The 21,004-nt window shown below is 45.7% G+C and overlaps 1 protein-coding gene across 1 annotated transcript in view; it reads left to right on the forward strand.

Annotated features, from left to right (window-relative positions):
* The first annotated feature begins 807 nt into the window (after positions 1–807).
* RAB20 (RAB20, member RAS oncogene family) overlaps positions 808–21,004 on the forward strand; it is a 38,163-nt gene continuing 17,966 nt past the window's right edge. The window contains exon 1 of the mRNA XM_033949648.1: positions 808–1,198. Within this exon, the coding sequence (XP_033805539.1) occupies positions 1,024–1,198 (175 nt within the window). The 5' untranslated portion in view covers positions 808–1,023. The remainder of the gene's footprint in view (positions 1,199–21,004) is intronic.

Below are 21,004 nucleotides of genomic sequence, written 5' to 3' on the forward strand. Positions count from 1 at the left end.
TTCCTTAAAAATTTGAAGTCCGTGCCACTATTAGTCTCAACATAGGTTATGGCTCTGACAGACCTCTATGACAGTGGTTCCCAACCCTGTCCTGGAGGACCACCAGGCCAATTGGGTTTTTTGGGATAGCCCTAATGAATATGAATGGAGCAGATTTGCATGCCTGTCACTTCCATTATATGCAAATCTCTCTCATGCATATTCATTAGGGCTAGCCTGAAAACCCGACTGGCCTGGTGGTCCTCCAGGAGAGGGTTGGGAACCACTGCTCTATGACACGTTAGCTCTGACAGATCCTTTTCCCTCCCTACACTGAGATTAAAAGTTTTGCCACTTTTAGTCTCAGCATAGGGAGGGAAAAGCATTAGGATCTGCCAGAGCTAAATTGTCATAGAGATCTGTCAGACTCATCATAACCCATGCCAGGGCTGCCCAAGTCCGGTCCTCGAGATCTACTGGCAGGCCAGGTTTTCAGGATATCCACAATGAATATGCATGAGAGAGATTTGCATACCAAGAAGGCAGTGCAAGCAAATCTCTCTCATGCATATTCATTGTGGATATCTCGAGGACCGGACTTGGGCAGCCCTGACCTATGCTGAGACTAAAAGTGGCACGGACCTCAGATTTTTAAGGACGTGCAGTTAAGATCCGTGAGGTCCGCGTTTTACCCCTTCCCATCTCCGCCTCCTGTAGCAGCTTTCAAGATCGCCCTTAGCTGCCAGCTCTGAAACTTCTGGCATGGAAAATACCAGCTCGGGGGGGGGGGGGGGGGAGCAGGCGGATCCAGAGCCCGGATCACGCTTCCTCTTCCGTCTTCCCCCCTTCTTAATGAAAAGTCAGCGGAGTAGCAGTTTGTAGCTACTGTGGGCGGAGGGTGTCTCAGCCGGACGGCATCCCTCCTCCCACCGGACGCCGCAGAGCGCAACCCCCCCCCCCCCACCTCCTCAATGTCCGAATCCCGGGCCCCGGCTCGGGGCGAAAGCTGCGGCTGATCCCCCCGACTCTCCTGCAGCGAGCAGTATGCTGAAGAAGCCCGATGTGAAGGTGGTGCTGCTGGGGGACATGAATGTGGGCAAGACGTCGCTCCTGCATCGCTACGTGGAGAAGAAGTTCCACGAGACTGTGAGCACGGTGGGGGGCGCCTTCTACCTCAAGCAATGGGGGCCGCACAGCATCTCCATCTGGGACACAGCAGGTAAAGCGACCCCCCGCTGTAAGCTCTACGGAGCAGGCGCTGGCTCACGCGAGCTGCGATCACAAGCTGGAAAGAGGAAGCTGCCTTTATTAGACTGCGAGGGTAACAAACGCAAAACTCTCTTGGCAATTCTTTTTTGGCTGGAAAACGTGGAGCCTCCGTTTGGGCAATTCTGTTTCTAAGGTTTAGGCTGCCAGCTGGCACCAGGATTAAAAAAAAAAAGCCTGGAAAAAAATAGACGTTTATTAATTGTTTTAATTTAAATAATCGGTTTGAAATTAAAAAAACGAAATTCTCTTCTTGGGGTTTTTCTTGATCCAAGTCTTTGAGTAGGAGGTATCACTACTACAGGAGTCTCAAAGTCCCTCCTTGAGGGCCGCAATCCAGTTGGGTTTTCAGGATTTCCCCAATGAATATGCATGAGGTCTATTTGCATGCACTGTTTTCATTGTATGCTAATAGATCTCATGCATATTCATTGGGGAAATCCTGCAAACCCGACTGGATTGCGGCCCTCGAGGAGGGACTTTGACACCCCTGATCTAAACAGAAAAGAAAGACCAACAGGATGCCAGGGTGGGGGATACAGATAGGGGGCAGTGGCGTAGTGAGGGTGAGAGATGCTCGGGGCAGTGGCCCCCCTGCACCCTTTCCCTTCCCATCTACAGTACCTTTTTAACTCTTCCGGCGCAAGCAGCATCAACAACTTGCTGCTGGCATTGGCTCTCCCTCTGACATCACTTCCTAGGTGCAGGCCCTGAAGTGGCATCATAGGGTGAGCTGACGCTGGCACGAGCAGCAGGTAGGAGTTGCTGCTTGCGGCAGCGAAGAGCTAGAGGTATGGGGGGGGGGGGAAGTGAAGGCACCTGCGCAGCAGGGAGAGGAGTAGGAAGCAGTGGGGGGCAGAGGAGGACGTATGCTGGCGCCCCCACTATGATGGCGCCTGGGGCAGACCCCCCCCCTTACTATGCTACTGTTAAGGGGGGATGATTAATCAGCTGGCTAGAGTGGGGAGCAGTAGGGAGTAAGGTTATGGATTGAAGGCTATATCAAAAAGGTGGGTTTTCAGTCTACTTTTAATGAAGGTGAGGGAAGGGGTGTCATGAACGATCCCAGGTAGTTTATTTCAGGTAGATGAAAGGAAGGAAGATATAAATTGGCAGTGGAGGAGAAGAGTGCAGATAAAAGCAGTTTATCTGAGGAATGGAGAGATACTGAAGGGCTGAAGAATGAACACACTTGTAGGCAGTGGCATAGTGAGGGTAAGTGGGGCCCTCCTCTCCGTATCCCTCCTCCTCTCCACCCCCTTGCTGTCCCCCCCCTTGCACCTTTCCTTCCTGCCCCCGTACCTCTTTATATCTTCGCCAGCGCAAGCAGTTTCTGCGGCCTGCTGCTTTTGCTGGCTTTCCCTCTGATGTCACTTCCTGGCCCCGCAACCCGGAAGTGATTTCAGAGGGAGCCAGGCTGGCGTGAGCAACAGGCTAGAGTAGTTGCTTGTGCTGGTGAAGATTTTAAAGAGGTGGGCGGAAAAGGGAGGTGGAGAGGTGCTGGCGCCCCCACCAAAATGGCACCCGGGGTGTTTCCCCCCACCCCCCATTACTACGCCACTATTTGTAGGTTAGTAGTAGGAGTTTGAACTGTGTACAAAGACGGCTAGGGAGCCAGTGAAGGTAGAGCAACAATAGGGAGAGAGAGTGGCCCGAACATGAAACATACTGGTAGTATAGGAGCCAACTTTTCAAAATGATTGGGGTGCTAAACCCAATGGAAGTGAAGAATCCAAGTGCTTCTTTCAGTGGCATAGTGAAGGTAGGAGACACCTGGGGTGATGGTGCCCTCCGCTCCGCCACACCCCTTGCTCCTGTGCCCCCATGCCACACTTGCCCTTCCCACTCCTGTACCCTTTTAAATCTTTGCCAGCGCGAGCAGCTTCTCTGGCCTACTGCTTGCGCTAGCTTTCTCTTTGATGTCACTTCCTGACCCCGTCACCCGGAAGTGATTTCAGAGGGAGCCAGGCTAGAGTAATTGCTCGCGCTGGCGAAGATTTTAAAGAGGTAGGGGGCAGGGAAGGGAGAGCACGAGTATAGTGTGTGTGTGTGGGCGGGGGGAGGCGGAGAGCTCCCCCACCAAGACACATCCGGGGTGGTCTCCCCTCCCTTTACTATGCCACTGGCTTCTTTTCCTTGCTAGGTACCTGTGGCCACGTTTTACTGACTGTATGACTTAATTCTGGCTTTGTCCTGGCCTTTTTATTAAAGCTTAGTGTGTGATAAATGTTAAGATATTTTATAGTTATGGGTTTCATAGCATTTACTCAAAATATTGGGAGTATAATATATAAACCATTCAATTCTCACAAATATATCTGAATTCTTATCACATGTGCTAAACTTTAGTAAAAGGGCCCCTTAATCTGACCTTGTATGGGCTCTAGGTATCTTTCTCCTTCAATCATTACTGCTAGTTATACCCTCTCCTGAACAAACATCTACTCTAGGGCAAAGGTCTTGTATATTTCACATCAAAAAGGAAATACAAGCTAAAGATCAGAAAAGGAACGAGCTTATTACAAACTGACTAAGCCAGGAATTCATCAAGGTGCATGTGTGGACAGTGGCATAGTAAGGGGGGGGGTGCGAAGTGCGAACTACCCTGTGTGCTGTCTTGGTGGTGCTGGCACCACTCCTCCCCCGCTGCGCATGCACTTTCACTTGCCCCTCCCCCAACTGTACCTCTAGCTTATTGCTGGCAAGAGCATAGCCCCAGCGCCCCTCTCTGACGTTACTTCTGGGTTCCACGACTAGAAAGTGACGTCAGAGTAGCGAATTGCGCGGGGACAGAAATCCTGCCTGTCCCTACTAGTATCCCGCCTGAGCCCATGAGGAATCTCTTCTGTCCCCGCAAGCTTAGCCCCCCTCAAAATGAACATCTCTGGATTGACTTACTTAAAATGTGGTGTCATGGAACCCAGAGCTGTGAATGATGAAAGCTGAATTGCCAAAAGTCAGCTTTGTAATTTGAGGATATCAGCCAGAAAAATACTATTTATGTAGATATCCCATTATGCTAGTTTGTGAAATGGCTGTATTGAAGACCAGCCTAGAACTTGCTATTCATACACACATAAGGAGTGACTGAGGCTGCAGATATTATAGCAGGACTTGTTTATCCACTTAAAGAACATAAGAATAGCTTTACTGGGTCAGACCAATGGTCCATCAAGCCCAGTAGCCCATTCTCACGGTGGCTAATCCAGGTCACTAGTACCTGGCCAAAACCCAAGGTGTAGCAATATTCCATGCTACCGATCCAGGGCAAGCAGTGGCTTCCCCCATGTTTTTCTCAATAGCAGATTATGGACTTTTCTTCCAGGAACTTGTCCATACCTTTCTTAAAACCAGCTACGCTATCCACTCATACCACAACCTCTGCTTTCCAGAGCTTAACTATTCTTTGAGTGAAAAAAAATTTCCTCTTATTGGTTTTAAAAGTATTTCCCTGTAACTTCATGCAGTGTCCCCTAATCTTTGTAATTTTTGACGGAGTGAAAAATCGATCCACTTGTACCCGTTCTACTCCACTCAGGATTTTGTAGACTTCTACCCTAAGATAATATTTGAGCACCTGTCTGACCTCATGTGCAACTTTCTTTAAATTAGACTCTTTACTTTCTTTCTTTTGTTGTTCTGTCTTATTTTTCTGTTTCATCTTGACTCATATCCTATGCCAGTGTCTCGCAAAGTTTGCGAAACACTAAATTGGGGGCTGTAGCTCGAGGACATCAGGAAGTGTGTGGCCATCGACGTGATGACATCACGCACACGCGTGATGTCATTTCGTCATCTGCACATGCGTGGATGCCCTTCAGATGGGGCCCTGAGATGCCCGGGGGAGGGGGGGGGGTGGAAAAAGAAAAAGCATGGAGAGGAGGAGAGGCACTGGCTGACTACAGGATGTGCCTCTTCTCCCCGGCCTCTAATGGCACACAGTTTGCGATACACTGTCCTATGCTGTCTATTAAATGTTTTATGTGTATTATGTTGCCATTGTAATTGTAAATTATCATCCCTCTGGTGAAGATAAATGAAAAGTTTACTTAAAGAATGAGAGACTGATGAAAGATATTTATATGTGGAGTTTTTTTTGCAAGCCAGTGATGATAAAAACAGCTTAGGGTAAAGTGTAGTCCCGGCTGTCTGTGTATGAGGTTTGTTTTTCTCTACTTTTTTGTATTTATAATTTTTTCTAACTTTTGTCTCTTTTGGAATGGATGATTAAGATTTCCTGCAAAGCTTTCCAGCAGTGTGTTTTTGTCTCTTTTTTTTTTTCCCTGTGTGTGGCTAATTTATACAGCTGTGTTTCCCTATAGATTTATTAGTTTTTTTCGCCATTGTAATGTAACATACTTTGGGCTCCTTTTACTAAGCTGCGTTAGGGCATTAACGCGCGGAATAGCGTGCGCTAAATTTCCACGCGCGCTAGACGCTAATGCCAGCATTGAGCTGGCGTTAGTTCTAGCCGCGTAGCGCGCCAATCTGCTGTGTGCGCTAAAAACGCTAACGCAGCTGTAGTAAAAGGAGCCCTTTGTGTGATTTGAATATTTCCACTGCTATAATTCTTTGTTGCTTATATTTGACTTATTCTTGCTGCATTCTATTCTTGAGTGAATTCCTTCAAAAAGGTGCTAAAAGAAATAAAATAACTAAGTCCCCCTCCCCCGCCACTTCCCTTTTCTTTAATGCATTTTTCAGAGGTGCCCTATATGGTAGTGTTTAAGGATATTGGCATCTATACTGTTAAGGAGAGAGGGAAAGGTATTGGGATGTGTATACCGCCTTTTTGTAGTTTTACAACCACATTCAAAGTGGTTTACATACTGCAAGCATTTTCCCTCTCTGTCGCAGTGGGCTCACAGTCTTATCTAAAGTTTAACAGTGGAGGATTAAGTGACTTGCCTAGGGTCACAAGGAGCAGCGTGGGTTTGAACCCACAACTAGAGAGTTGCGCGGGGACAGAAATCCCACCCATCCCTGCCAGGATCCTCTCTGTCCTCGCCCGTCCCCGCAAGGAATTACCTCCATCCCCATAAAAAGCAGCAATTACTTCTGAAAGATCATCAATTCCACAGTTTCTTTTGCTGTTTTCCTTGTGGAATCTCTATGGTGGAACCCTTTTTTTGTTTTCTGTTCAGGTAATTAACTTATAAACCCCCCTCTTTTACTAAGGCTGACGTGTCCATTATATTATATGGATGAACCCTGTTTCCAAAGCCTTCCATCCCCGTGGGAGTCCCGTTGGCCAGAGGGGGGTCCCCGTGGGAGTCCCGTGGGTAACGGGGGGATTCCCATGGGACCCCCATGATCCCTGTTCCCGTGCAACCCCAGGGTGCTGAGGCTTTAGCTTCATCCACTTCCGGGAAACTGTTCTACGCATCTACCACCCTTTCTATAAAAAAGTATTTTCTTAGATTGCTCTGGAGCCTATCGCCTCTTAACAGTGCTTCCTTTCAATTGAAAGAGACTCGACTCGTGCGCATTTATGCCATGTACATATTTAAATGTCTCTATCATATCTCCTTTCTCCCGCCTTTCCTCTAAAGTGTACATATTGAGATCTTTAAGTCTGTCCCCAAACGCCTTATTACGAAGACCATGCGCCATTTTAGCAGCCTTCGTCTGGACCGACTCCATCCTTTTTCTATTCTCCCCTCAGCCATCTTTTAAAAATGTGCCAAGCTCTTTATGGTAACTTTTACCCCTCTTTTACTAAGGTGCGCTAACGCATCCATAGACTAACATGCATGCGTTAGGGTTTAGCGCGCGCTAATCGGTTAGTGTGCCTTAGTATAAGCACATAAAAATGGCTTTGTTTCTGTAGAGAGCACAAAACTCTGTCAAATGTTTTCTCTGCTTATGGTGGGATCAGTTTGGTTTTATTTTTTTGCAGGTGGAGGGTTATTCACGTTGTAACGTAGTAAATGATGTCAGAGAGACCAATGTGGTCCATTTGAGCCTGCCTGGGAACGTTCTTGTGGCTGTACCATGATTTCTTAGACATTCAAAAGTTGTAAGTGCTCTTCTCTGTGCTTGGTTTAAATCTTCTTGCATTTTAGAGATTCACTGTGCATATTCTTCATTACTTTTCATTGTTTTTGTGGGTTTTTTTAATTTTGAAATTTCAAATAATATTTACAAAGAAACATAACAGGAGATGGAAACATAAATCATTTTACATAATTATTATCATTACAAAATTAGAAATTCCATCTAGCCGTCATTAAAAGAAGAGGTGCACTATTTAATAACAGAAATCTATTTCAAAGGAGAATTAAAGGAAGAACACATCTTCCTTCTATATAAGCATCTTTTTCAAATCAAGCTCCTCAATTTGAAAATAGCTATCTCAACCAACAAAATATATAATTCCCCATTATTTTTGATCAAGAAATTGTATCGACTGAGCCGGAATCCCCAAAAAATATAATCTGTACTTTGAAAAGTCACCAAACACTTGCAAGGAAACTTCAGAAAAAATGTGGCACCCAGTTCCACAACTCGAGGTTTCAAGGCTAAAAAGCCGGGAAGGGGGTAAAACGCGGACATCACGGACCTGACGGATCTAAAACTGTACGTCCTTAAAAATCTGAGGTCCGCACCACTTATAGTTTCTGGCTCTGACAGACCTCGATGACAATTTAGCGCTGACGGATCCATGTCAGCATAGGGAGGGAAAAGTATTAGGATCTGTCAGCGCTAAAATGTCATAGAGGTCTGTCAGAGCCGTGGACCTCAGATTTTTTAATTTACTGGGGCTGCAGGAAACCGGTTTAAAGGATTCGTTTTAGAGCCGCTCCAGCACTAGTCTCTGGCTCTGACAGACCTCGATGACATTTTAGCGCTGACGGATCCTAAAACTTTTCCCTCCCTATACTGAGACTGATCCGTCAGCGCTAAATTGTCATCGAGGTCTGTCAGAGCCAGACACTACAAGTGGCGTGGACCTCAGATTTTTAAGGATGTGCGGTTTTAGATCCGCAAGGTCCGTCGGGTCTGTGAGGTCCGCGTTTTACCCCTTCCCTAAAAAGCTCTTCCTTCTGAGTTGGGTCGATCTTGCCACAACAGGGAACATCTGAATCTTACATCAGGGAACATCTGAACCTTACTTTTCATTGTTATGTAATTCCAAATATAAAGAATACTTGATAAAAAAAATAAGGTACAAGTGTACATAAGAACATAAGAAGTGCGTCTGGGTCAGACCAGAGGTCCATCGTGTCCAGCAGTCCACTCATGCAGCGGCCCATTAGGTCCAGGGCATGTATAGTAATCCTCTATCTATACCCTTTTATCCCCTTTTCCTACAGGAAATTATCTAATCCCTTCTTGAACCTTGTATATAAAGCAGCGATAAAAAAGAAGACAGAGAAAGCAAGCAAGTAATTTATATTGCACCCTAATTTTAAAGACCTCCATAATTGTGAGGTGGAAAAATAAAGAGAACCATGAGAAGTAACAATTCACTGTGCATCTCTCTCTCTCTTTTGAATTTTTGCACCATTTTTGCTTCTGCCACCTCTTTTGAGAGGGCATTAAAGACATCCACCACCCTTTCCAAGAAAAAAAATATTTTTTGATGTTTTTGACTCTTTTTTTATTTTTTGCCCTGTTCTCTCTCTCTAGCTCCAGAACAGTGGGACACACCTAACTAGTCAGCTTTTCAGGATATCCTCAATGACTGACTATGCATGCGAAAGATTCGCTTTCACTGCCTCCATTGTGAGCATCCTGAAAACCTGACTGACTGAGTGTGCCCTGAAGAATGGGTTGAGAAACCTTGTTCCAGTCTCTGCTCATATGGCTTCTAATGGAGTCCTCTTCCCATCCTGGTCGCTTTCCTCTATACTGTCTTCAGTCTCTTTATATCCTTAGTAGATAGCCTCCAAAACTGAACACGATAAGAGAGGCATCAGCAACGTCTTGTATGGGGTGTTTATACCTCCTTTCTGCTCGTTAATGTCTCTCACTATGCAGCCGTAGTATCCTTCTGGACCCGAAGGGCCCTCTGATAAATTTGCAAACCAAGATAATTCTGGGGGTAGTGTAATATTATCATAGGTCTGTTTATAGAGGCTCTTCTTTGTTAAACTTCCCCCCCCCCAATCACTTGTGGTTGTGGTCTTTTGAAGTCTACATATACATGTGGCATAGATGAGGTTCTTCATGTTCTTGTCACTTCGCCCATGCCATCAATATATTGAAATTGGAAGCATGTGAGACATCCAGTACTGATTGATGAAAGTTCAAAAATGTTTTTTTAGTTGCCTAACTGTAGACCATCTTTTTTTCTCTAACTTATCTGTTTTCCTCTAGCCAGTCAATGACAAGCCCTCTTGACTTTTCCAAAAAGGGCCCTGTTGCTCTACTTTCTGTGCTGAGGTTGGCCATCTCTAGGCAGCTCTGCTGTTTCCTATGTTTGACTAGCAGGTCACACCACCACTCCTGCCTTGACCGCAGGTAAGAGGAATTTCCTTTGGCCATTTCTGCTCTGCATACCTCGATCCTTTTCAGCTTATCTCATCTGATAGCTGATCGTAAGAGTGCAATCGGACTTCACTTGATACCAAGGCTCTTTTTTTCCAACACTTCTAGTATCATATTGACAGGATAAGAAACATGCTAATACAGTTAGCTGATGGAGAATTGTAGGTTGCATTCAGATGGGCTGGCAAGGAGATAAGGATGACAACTGAACTGTAGAGAACGATTTTGCATTTTTCTTTGTATCTCTGTATCTCCATTTGGTTTGAATGCAAAAATGGAACGGGTGGCACTAATACGATTCTAACAACTCTTGTTTGCTTCACTAATACAATTCTGGCAGTTGATTGATTGTCTGTAATCTGGTGACCTAAAAGACAATATACACATGTGCCATATTGTTTAGTGAAAGCTAAACGTAAAGATAACATGCTTTTGACCACTTTGAAAGTTTTTGTATCTACTAAAACTGCAACAAAATTTCTATCTTGAAACATGAATTAATGATTAATGATTTGGTGAAGTAAAGTTGTCTGAGGTATCTCTTTTTTTTTTTTTTTTTTAACTTTTTCATACATTTGCAGTTTGAAAGAGGTACAGGATTAATATTGATCTTCAACCTGTGCCTCGTGTGATATTGGAAATTTTGAATATAAAATACATTGAAAGGATTGATGGCAGTGCTTGCGGTGGTTACACTCTTAAACATGTCATGTGTTTGAAGTGTTCACCTCCTGGTGGGATATATTTTTAGGAATTTTCAGATTGTTACTTGTGTACATCAGTTTGGCATGCACTATATTTATGGCATGCTACTACTTATCATTTTATATTGTGCTGCTAGACATACATAGTGCTGTACATTAAATTATATAAGAGACACTCCCTGCTCAGTAGAGCTTACAATGTAATCAAACAGACAAACAGGACAAGTGAGTTTCTCAGGCATGCGTACTTTCCAAGTGAGTGGGGGTTAGGATTTGAATTCAGGAGACAGGCAGAATTATTTTCATGGCTCCTCCCTGAGGCTGGGGTAGTTATCAGTAAGTGGAAACAGTAGCTCCCAGATTGATAATGACATGCATTAGACTATGAATTAATGGCATTTTAAGTTGATGAGTGGAATGAAATGAAAAGTCTAGAAATTTTTTGTCCTGTACAGATCTGTAACTATTTCATTTATCGAACCCTCCTTCACACACTCGTTTACCATCTTTTAATTTCCTATAGAGCCTTCCATATGTCATGGGTAGAGAATGACACAGGGACAAAGTTTGTCCCTTTCTCCTTCCCTGCCACATCCCCCGCAAACTCAGTCTGATTCCATCTGCATAAGCCTCAGTAATGATTTTATATTTAAATCATTTTATTAAAGTATAAAAATAAACAAATTCTGTACAACTGTCATTTTATAAATCACAAGTACAGTACAGAACGAGGATCAACAAAACCTGTCTCCCTTCACAAATATCCCCTCCACTATCGGGAAAACCAAACAAACCAAATGACTATAGAATGCTGCATAGAAAATTAATTATAACAGAACTAGTCTTTAAGCCCGTTACATTAACGGGTGCTAGAATAGATGTGTCTGTCTGTCTGTGTTTCTTTATCTCTCTCTCCTTGGCCGCTGTCTGTATCCTTCTGTCTCCCCCCTCCCCCCCCCGAGCGAAGCTGTCTGCCCCCAGCACCACACCTCCCCCCCAAATGTCTTTCCATGTCCCTCTTCTGTCTTCCCCCCCCCAGAGCAAAGCTGTCTGTCCCCAGCACACCTCTCCCCCAAAGCAGCCCCCTTTCCCTATCTCTCCATGGCCCCTTCTGTCTCCCCCCCAGACACTACCCCTCCCCCAAAAGCAGCCCCCTTTCCCTCTCCTGTGTCTCCATGGCCCCTTCTGTCTTCTCCCCCAGAGCAAAGCTGTTTGCCCCAAGCACACACCTCCCCCCCAAAGCAGCCCCCTTTCCCTCTCCCACTGACTCTCTCTCTCTGGCCTCCTTTCTCTGTCTGTCTTTCTGTCCCTCTCCCTACCCCTATGTCTTTCTGTCTCCCTCCCTCCCGCTGTCTGTCTGTCATTTTTCCCCATTTCCCTGTGCAGCAGCATTTCCATCCCACTTCCCTATGCAGCAGCAACAGCATTTCCCTCCTATCTCCCCCCTTTCCTGTGTAGAAGCAGTAGCAGCATTTTCCCCCACTCCCCCTTTCCCTTCTCTTACCTTCTCTTCCCTGCTCCGTTCGTCCCCTCCCCCTTCTTTTACTGCCGTTGTCGATCTGGCCTGCTCCTGACCCTCCCACCGCCTACAAACCTCGGGGCTCCAGCGGCGTAGGCAGCACTATAAACACGCTGCTTCGCGGCCTTCTACTGGCGATTTACTCTGTCGCGTCTGTCTCCCGATGATGTCATCAGAGACGTGGCAGAGGAAATCAGCAGAGAAGGGCGCGAAGCAGCGTGTTTATAGTGCTGCCTACGCCGCTGGAGCCGGGAGGCGACGGAGAGGGCAGGGGGTGCTAGCAGTCGGCAGCCGCCGCTCCGCAGGTGGAGAGCAGGGAAGGGCGCGCATGCGCACTTGTCTTGCCTCGCGTGAGGACAGACCGTAAGCCGCGCATGCGCACTTCCTATGGGTCGCTACAGCTCACGGAAAACCGGCGCACGCATAGGAAGTGTGCATGCGCGGCTTACCGTTTTATTATATTAGATACCTCGATCACACACACAGAACACAAATGCCAAATACGTAATAGCTGACCAAAAATGATAAACATAATATCCTAAGAAGCCACACCTTCTATGTAGTACAACACCAAAGAAAGATTCATTTCCTCCTATACTGTGCGAAATATAAAGATCACACATGCCAGAGATAGTGTCAGGGGAGTGCAACTGTCCCCAGCCTGAGAGAGCCCTAAGCCTGCTGGAAGCTGAAGGTGGCTTTAGGGCCCCTTCCCAAATTTCTGGCCATGTCTAGCACTAGCACCTGCAGAATAAACATTTCAATTCTGACATATTGTAATCACAAAATAGAAAATGAAATTATTTTTTCTACCTTTTTGTTGTCTGGTCATTTTATTGCACTTTTGAAAAAGACTACCTGAACTTTATAATTTGCATGCAGTGCAAGGGTCAACTTCAATGGGCTCTGGACCCCACTTAAACTGCTTGTTCCAAAATTTTACTTTGTAGGATGGTGGGACAGACTCACCATAAACTACAGTCATGCATTCATGAATCTCCTTTGGCTTTTTTCTTTCTTTGGTGAGAAATGTTATCATTGAACGGTGCTCCAATTCTAGAAGTTTCTTAATTGATTCGCATGAGGACTCTCTTGACATCCGGTCTCCTAGAATGTCTCTGGCCAGTCATCTGAAAATAAGATGGGGTGGGGGAGAGGGTCTTTGGAGGCATGGGGAGGGTGTTCCATGGCGGTGGGAGAGCATGGGCAACTCTCCTGCTGCCAAAGGGAGGTGGGGAGTGTCAGTTGGTTGGGAGAGATTGGGCATCTCTCCCGCTGTCGAGAGGAGTGGGGGGGGGGGGGGGTTAGTTGGGTGGGGGTTGGAGGTGGCGGTTGGTGGTGGAAGAGACAGCATCTCTTCCACTGTGAAAGGGGGCTATAATGCAGTCAGAACACATACCACAAGATGCACTTTTTATCAGTACTATCGCTGTACAACACCCCTGTACCAGTCACTGATTTTTGTCGCCTGAAGCTGACACTGCCCTTGAAGAACGGCTCGGCAATTTTGAAGAATCCACCGGAGTGCTCATTTCAATATTGAAGAGCCCATTTGCATGGCAGTGTCGGAGACTGCTAAAAAGCTTGCTAAAGATCGAGATAAGCTGTTTTGATAGTCCGCCGCTAAAATGAGTGCAGGCTAAACCAGTGGTCTCAAACACGCGGCCTGGGGGCCACATGCGGCCCGCCAGGTACTATTTTGAGGCCCTCAGTATGTCTATCATAATCACAAAAGTAAAATAAAACAGTTTCTTGATCATATGTCTCTTTAGTTATAAATGACAATATTATTATTAAGACTTAGCCAAAAGGAAAGATTTATAAATTATAAAGAGTTTTACCTCATGCAAAATTGTCAATTCTTTAATAACACATGAACTATTTTTTCAGAGGCCCTCCAAGTACCCACAAATCCAAAATGTGGCCCTGCAAAGGGTTTGAGTTTGAGACCACTGGGCTAAACCATCGAAAATCAGTTTAGTGACTGTGTTAAAGTTTTGAGAATCTGGACCCCAGCCCTCAAATAGACATCCATGAGTTTGCAAATGGAGGAAGGGAAAATGTTTAAGAATATAAGAATAGCCTTACTTGTCCATCCAGCACACTAGCCTGTTCTTACGGTGGCCAATACAGGTCACTAGAACTTGGCTAAACCCCAAAGAGTAGCAACATTCCATGCTACCGATCCAGGGCAAGTAGTAACTTGCCCCATGTCTTTCTCAATAGCAGATTATGGATTTTTTTTCCATGAAATTGTCCAAACCCTTCTTAAAACCAACCATACTATCCGCTCTTACCACAACCTCTGGCAATGCATTCCAGAGCTTAAATATTCTCTGAGTGAAAAAATATTTCCTCCTATTGGTTTTAAAAGTATTTCCCTGTAACTTCGAGTTTCCCCTAGTCTTTGTTATTTTTCACAGGATGAAAAATCGATCCACTTATACCCGTTCTACTCCACTCAGGATTTTGTAGATTTAAACATAGAAACATGATGACAGATAAAGGCCAAATGGCTCATCTACCGTATTTTCACGCATATAACGCGCGCGTTATACGCGTTTTTACCTACCGCGCATACCCCTCGCGCGTTATACGCATGAGCGCGGTATACAAAATTTTTTTTACATAGTTCCCACCCCGCCCGATGCCCGATTCACCCCCCCAGCAGGACCGCTCGCACCCCCACCCCGAACGATCGCTCGCACGCGGTCCCACCCGCACCTGCATCCACGATCGGAGCAAGAGGGAGCCCAAGCCCTCTTGCCCGGCCGACTCCCCAACTCCCCGACAATATCGGGCCAGGAGGGAGCCCAAACCCTCCTGGCTACGGCGACCCCCTACCCCCACCCCGCACTACATTACGGGCAGGAGGGATCCCAGGCCCTCCTGCCCTCGACGCAAACCCCCCTCCCTCCAAACGACCGCCCCCCCCCCCCAAGAACCTCCGACCGCCCCCCCAGCCGACCCGCGACCCCCCTGGCCGACCCCACGACACCCCCACCCCCCTTCCCCGTACCTTTGGTAGTTGGCCGGACAGACGGGAGCCAAACCCGCCTGTCTGGCAGGCAGCCAACGACGGAATGAGGCCGGATTGGCCCATCCGTCCCAAAGCTCCGCCTACTGGTGGGGCCTAAGGCGCGTGGGCCAATCAGAATAGGCCCTGGAGCCTTAGGTCCCACCTGGGGGCACGGCCTGAGGCACATGGGCCCAACCCGACGGAGAGGCGGGGCAGTGCACGGAAAGTCAGGGAGGGTGAACGGATAGTCGGGACAGCGCACGGAGAGTCGGGGAGGGCGAAAGGACAGTCGGGCAGCATGCGCGGTATACCCGTGAGCGCGGTATACAAAAGTTTTTGTACATAAAATCGTGGTTTCTGCGCGCTATACCCGTGTGCGCGTTTTACACGGGTGCACGTTATCTGCGTGAAAATACGGTAATCTGCCCATCTAGTCATCCCACGTGCCTATCCCACGCCTTCTTGAATTCAGACACAGTTTATTTATTCAATTTTTCTATACCGTTCTCCCAGGAGAGCTCAGAACGGTTTACATGAGTTTATTCAGGTACTCAAGCATTTTTCCCTTTCTGTCCTGGTGGGCTCACAATCTGTCTAATGTACCTGGGGCAATGGGGAGATTAAGTGACTTGCCTAGGGTCACAAGGAGCAGTGTGGGTTTGAACCCACAACCCCAGGGTGCTGAGGCTATAGCTTTAACCATTTCTAAGAGACTGTTCTACGCATCTACCACCCTTTCTATAAAAAAGTATTTTCTTAGATTGCTCTGGTGCCTATCACCTCTTAACAGTTCTTCCTTTCAATTGAAAGAGACTCGACTCATGCGCATTTATGCCACATACATATTTAAATGTCTCTATCATATCTCCCTTCTCCCGCCTTTCCTCTAAAGTATACATATTGAGATCTTTTAGGCTGTCCCCCATACGCCTTATTACGAAGACCATGCACCATTTTAGCAGCCTTCGTCTGGACTGATTCCATCCTTTTTATATCTCCCCTCAGCTGTCTCTTTTCCAAGCTGAAGAGCCCTAATCTTTTTAGTCCTTCCTCTTATAAGAGGAGTTCCATCCTCTTTATCATCTTGGTCGCTCTTCGTTGAACCTTTTGTAGTGCCACTATATCTTTCTTGAGATAAGGAGACCATAATTGAAAACAATTCTCTAGGTGAGGTTGCACTATAGAATGATACAGAGGCATTATAACATTCTTAGTCTTGTTAACCATCCCTTTTTTTAAATAATTCCTAGCATCTTGTTTGCTTTTTTGGCTGCCACTGCACATTGGGCAGAAAGTTTAATTGTATTGTCTACAACAGGGGTGCCCAGACTTTTTGGGCTTGCGAGCTACTTTTAAAATGACCAAGTCAAAATGATCTACCAACAATAAAATTTTTAAAAAACACAACGCACACTGTACTCATAGAATTGTTAATTATCATTCCTATTCCGGGGTTTTTTCAAAGAGGACAAAGCAGATGACTCTATACACTGTCACCTCAGTAACAACCATACAAAAATAGACAAATACCCACCCCCTCCCTTTTTACTAAACCACGATAGCAGTTTTTAGCGCAGGGAGCTGCGCTGAATGCCCATCGCTGCTCTCGATGCTCAAAGGCTCCCTGCGATAAAAACCTCTATTGCGGTTTAGTAAAAGGGGACCATATTGTAAAATATAGAGAGCAGATATAAATTCAGACACATTTTGATCACTAAATTTAAAATAAAATCATTTTTCTTACCTTGTCTGGTGATTTCATGAGTCTCTGGTTGCACTTTCTTCTTCTGACTGTGCATCCAATCTTTCTTCCCTTCTTTTAGCCTGTATGCTTCCTCTCCTCCTGACCTCATCCCCCCCCAACGTTTTCTTCTTCTCTCCCTGCCCTCTCTTTCTATCTCTCTTCATGCCCCCTTTCTTTTTTTCTGTTTCTCTTCTTTCCTTCTGTCTCCCTCCCTGCCCTCCCCCAAGCCACTGCCACTGCCATCGGATAACAGGCCCCCAAAGCCGCCCGCTGCCGGCCAAGCTCTCCCTGCTTCGGGCCCACCAGCATTCCTCTCCCCGACATCAATTTTGCTGTCGGAGAGGAAGTTCCGCTGGCCAGAACTTCCTCTCCGACGGCAGAATTAACGTCGGGGAGAGGAAGGCTGATCGGCCCAAGATCGACCTATTGGGAGAAATGCTGCCGGGTCCTCCCTTTGAGGAAACAGAAAGTAGGCAGGACCTGGCAGCAAGAAGAGCAAATCGCAAGCTTCACTGACCTGTCTCCTGCTTTAGCCCGCGAATGGGGCACTAACATGTGCGTGCCGGCTTCCCTTCTCTCCCCCCCCCCCCCCCCCCCCCGGACATAACTTCCGGTTTCAGAGGGAAGAGAAGGGAAGCCGGTACAAGCACACGTTAGCCCCCGGAGCATAAATTCTCCAAGCCGGTTTTTTTTTTTTTTTTTTTAAATGTTGAGCAGCGGAGGCAGCAGCAGAATTCAGGAGCAGGCCAGTCAGGAGGGGAAAAAAGAGAAGGGAACAAGGGAACCCGCTCTGCGATCGACTGGGGTCACCTGAGCGAGCGACCTGTCGATCGCGATCGACATGTTGGGCACCCCTGGTCTACAATGACACCCATATCCTTTTCTTGGGTGTTAACCCCCAAGTTGGTCGCTAGCATCCAGTAAATGTGATTTGGGTTATTCTTCCCAATGTGCATCACTTAGCATTTGTCCACATTAAATTTCATCTGCCTCTTGGATGCCCAGTCTTCCAATTTCCTAGGGTCATCCTGCTATTTTTCACAATCTGTATGCGTTTTAACAACTTTGAACAGTTTAGTGTTATCTGCAAATTTAATCACCTCACTTGTCACCCCAATTTCCAGATCATTTATAAATAAGTTAAATAGCACTGGTCCCAGTACAGATCCCTGTGGCACTCCACTGTTTATTCTCTCACTTGAGAAAAATGACCATTTAACCCTACCCTCTGTTTTTTTATTTGATAACCAATTCCCAATCCACAAATGAACTTTGCCACCTATCCCATGATTCTTTAATTTTCTCAGGAGCCTCTCATGAAAAACTTTGTCAAAAACTTTCTGAAAATCTAGATACACTACATCAACTGGCTCACCTTTATCCACATGTTTATTCACACCTTCATTTAAGAATGATGCCATTTGATAAAAGGTGTAGTGCATTGACCCTATCGCTGCTAAGATTTTTGAATGTTTCAGTGTTTTATAATTTTATTGTAGTATGTGTTAGCTTTGTAATGTTGCAAATTGGAATTATGTATGTGTACTTTGTGAGCCGTCTTGGATAAAGGTAGATTATAAATATTTTAAATAAATAAATAAGTCAAACAAATTGGTGAGGTAAGATCTCCCTTGGCTGAACCCATGCTGACTCTTTCATTAAATCATGTTTGTCTACGTTTCCATAATTTTATTTTTTGTAATTGTTTTCCACTGTTTTGCCCGGTATGAAGTCAGGCTTACCGGTCTGTAATTTTCCAGATCTCCCCTGGAACCCTTTTTAAAAACCGGCGTAACAATGGCCACCCTCCACTCTTTGAACTACAGATGATTTTAGCGACAGGTTACAGATCACTAACAGCAGGTCAGCAATTTCATGTTTGAGTTCTTTTAGTACCCTGGGATGTATACTATCTGGTCCAGGTGATTTATCACTTTTTAACTTGTCGATTTGGCTTTGTACATCTTCCAGATTCACCGAGATTTCTTTCAGTTCCTCCGCATCATCATCCTTGAAAACCATTTCCGGTTCAGGTAGATCTCTTACATCTCCTTTCATAAAGACCGAAGCAAATAATTCATTCAGTCTCTCTGCTATGGCCTTATCTTCCATGATTGCCCTTTTTGCTCCTTGATCATCCAATGGTACCACAGATTTCATCACAAGTTTTCTGCTTCTGATGTACCTAAAAAAATTGTTATGAGTGTATGCCTCTTTTGCAATTTTCTCTTCATATTTTTTCTTAACTTTCTTTATCAATACTTTGCATCTAACTTGTCAGTGCTTGTGTCTCTTCTTATGTTCTTCATTTGGATCCTCTCTCCATTCTTTAAAGGATGTTTTTTGGGTCTAATAGTCTCTTTCACTTCACCTTTTAACCATGCTGGCTCTCGTTTCCTCTTCTTTCCACTTTTGCTGATACATGAAATACAGAAGGTAGGGTTAAATGGTAATTTTTCTCAATAGAGGAGAATAACAGTGGAGTGCCACAGGGATCTGTTCTGGGACCTATGAGAGAAATTGGGAAGGGGTCTCTAAAAGTGATTTTTAATGGTTTCTGGGGCTAATCACAAAATAGAAAATAAAATTATTTTTTCTACCTTTTGTTGTCTCATCATCTTATTATAAGAACATAAGAATTGCCACTGCTGGGTCAGACCAGTGGTCCATCCTGCCCGGCAGTCCGCACACACAGCGGCCCACAGGTCAAAGACCAGTGCTCTAAATGAGTCCAGCCTCACCTGCGTACGTCCCAGGCTCTGGTTTCTGTTTGTCTTCTGTTAACTCACTCACCTTTGTATCCTACCCATTAGATGTTTTCTTCTTTCTCCGTGCTCACCATCCATCTTTCATCTCTGTATCTGCCATATCTAACATTTCTATTTCTTTCCCACCCACCATCTACCATCTCTATCTCTCCTTGCCTTGTGCCCTGGTTCAAACCTCTTTATTCCCGTCCATGTAGCATCTCTCCCTATCTCCCCCCATTATCATGTGCACCATCTCTCCTTGCCCTCAACCCTATGTCCAACATTTCTCACTCTCTCTTCTCCATGTATGTCTTGCTCCTCCCACCATATGCAGGAATTCTCCCTTTCACCACTTTCTACTTCTTTGTTGCATTTATCCCTTCCTCTCCTCCACCCCATGTCCAACAGTTATTCCTCTCTCCCCCCCCATGTGCAGCTACTAGTGACACGGCAGAGGGAAGCCCTGGTGGGGCAGGCCATGAGCAACCTTGTTCAGAGCGCTGCCTCCGTTGGCTAGCCACTGCTGTTGCTGCTTTAGGAGGCCTGGAGGTATGGCAGGACTCATGGGGTTGGGGGTTGGGGTGTCATTGAATCAAGTGAGTCCATTCTTTTTTTGGAAAATGAATTGATTTGAATCAGTGAATCAGGCACCACTAGTTGTAAGCAAGATCTTATATTACAGCAGAAAAACATAGACCATATTCCTATTGGTACCCAAATGTTAAAAAAAATTGTTATTTTTCTGATTTCCAGAATATTTTTAGCAATAGGGTATGAAGTAGTCAGACTCCTGGTATGTATTGGGGAGGGGACATCTTAAGCCTTGGGATCTTTTGCAGCTTGCTGCTGAATCTTGCACCTTTCTGTAAATGAAGCATGCTGTTTTTCGGAGAGATGTGTTAGCTTAGGAAATATTTTCATGGTGATGTGTGTGTGTTTTCCTTCTGTTTATTTGAAATATATTTATTAATTTAGATCTCATCAGGATTCATTATTCAGGATACATTATCTTTGTCCACAACAACAAAGCATCGTGAATATATATCCCTTTGTCCTGATATCAAATTCCTAACCTACCCATCACACTTTCATACCCTTAATCAGTACCCCACCTGTTTTAGGCCTAGATTCACTGAACTCACCTTTCCGATTCGATCCGTGGGCAAGTCTTGCTGGGTGACCGATTCACGAAAGAGTCCCCATGCAAATGATCTGATCGGACACCCGCCCACACGTGATCCCATGGATTGCTGCAGAGCGATCCAGACGCATGCGCAGACCATTCTCTCTGCCTGGAGATGCGATCCACGCATGCGCTTGCTCTCCGCACAAGCTTGAGATCAAAACAGAAAGGGTGGGGTGGGATGGCTGCACTCGTTGGCCCCACGAGAATCATTTCAAGGGAACAGAACATGCTTTGCAGCCAGACTGAAACAACTAAGTAGAACACGCTGTAGTGCAGCCCCGCTTTAAACCTGCGGGTTAAAAACACGGGCTTTCAGAGAGGCAGGGTGGCAGAGAACAGGGCAC

This window comes from Geotrypetes seraphini, chromosome 6 (assembly GCF_902459505.1).
Source record: "Geotrypetes seraphini chromosome 6, aGeoSer1.1, whole genome shotgun sequence".
Lineage (NCBI taxonomy): Eukaryota > Metazoa > Chordata > Amphibia > Gymnophiona > Dermophiidae > Geotrypetes > Geotrypetes seraphini.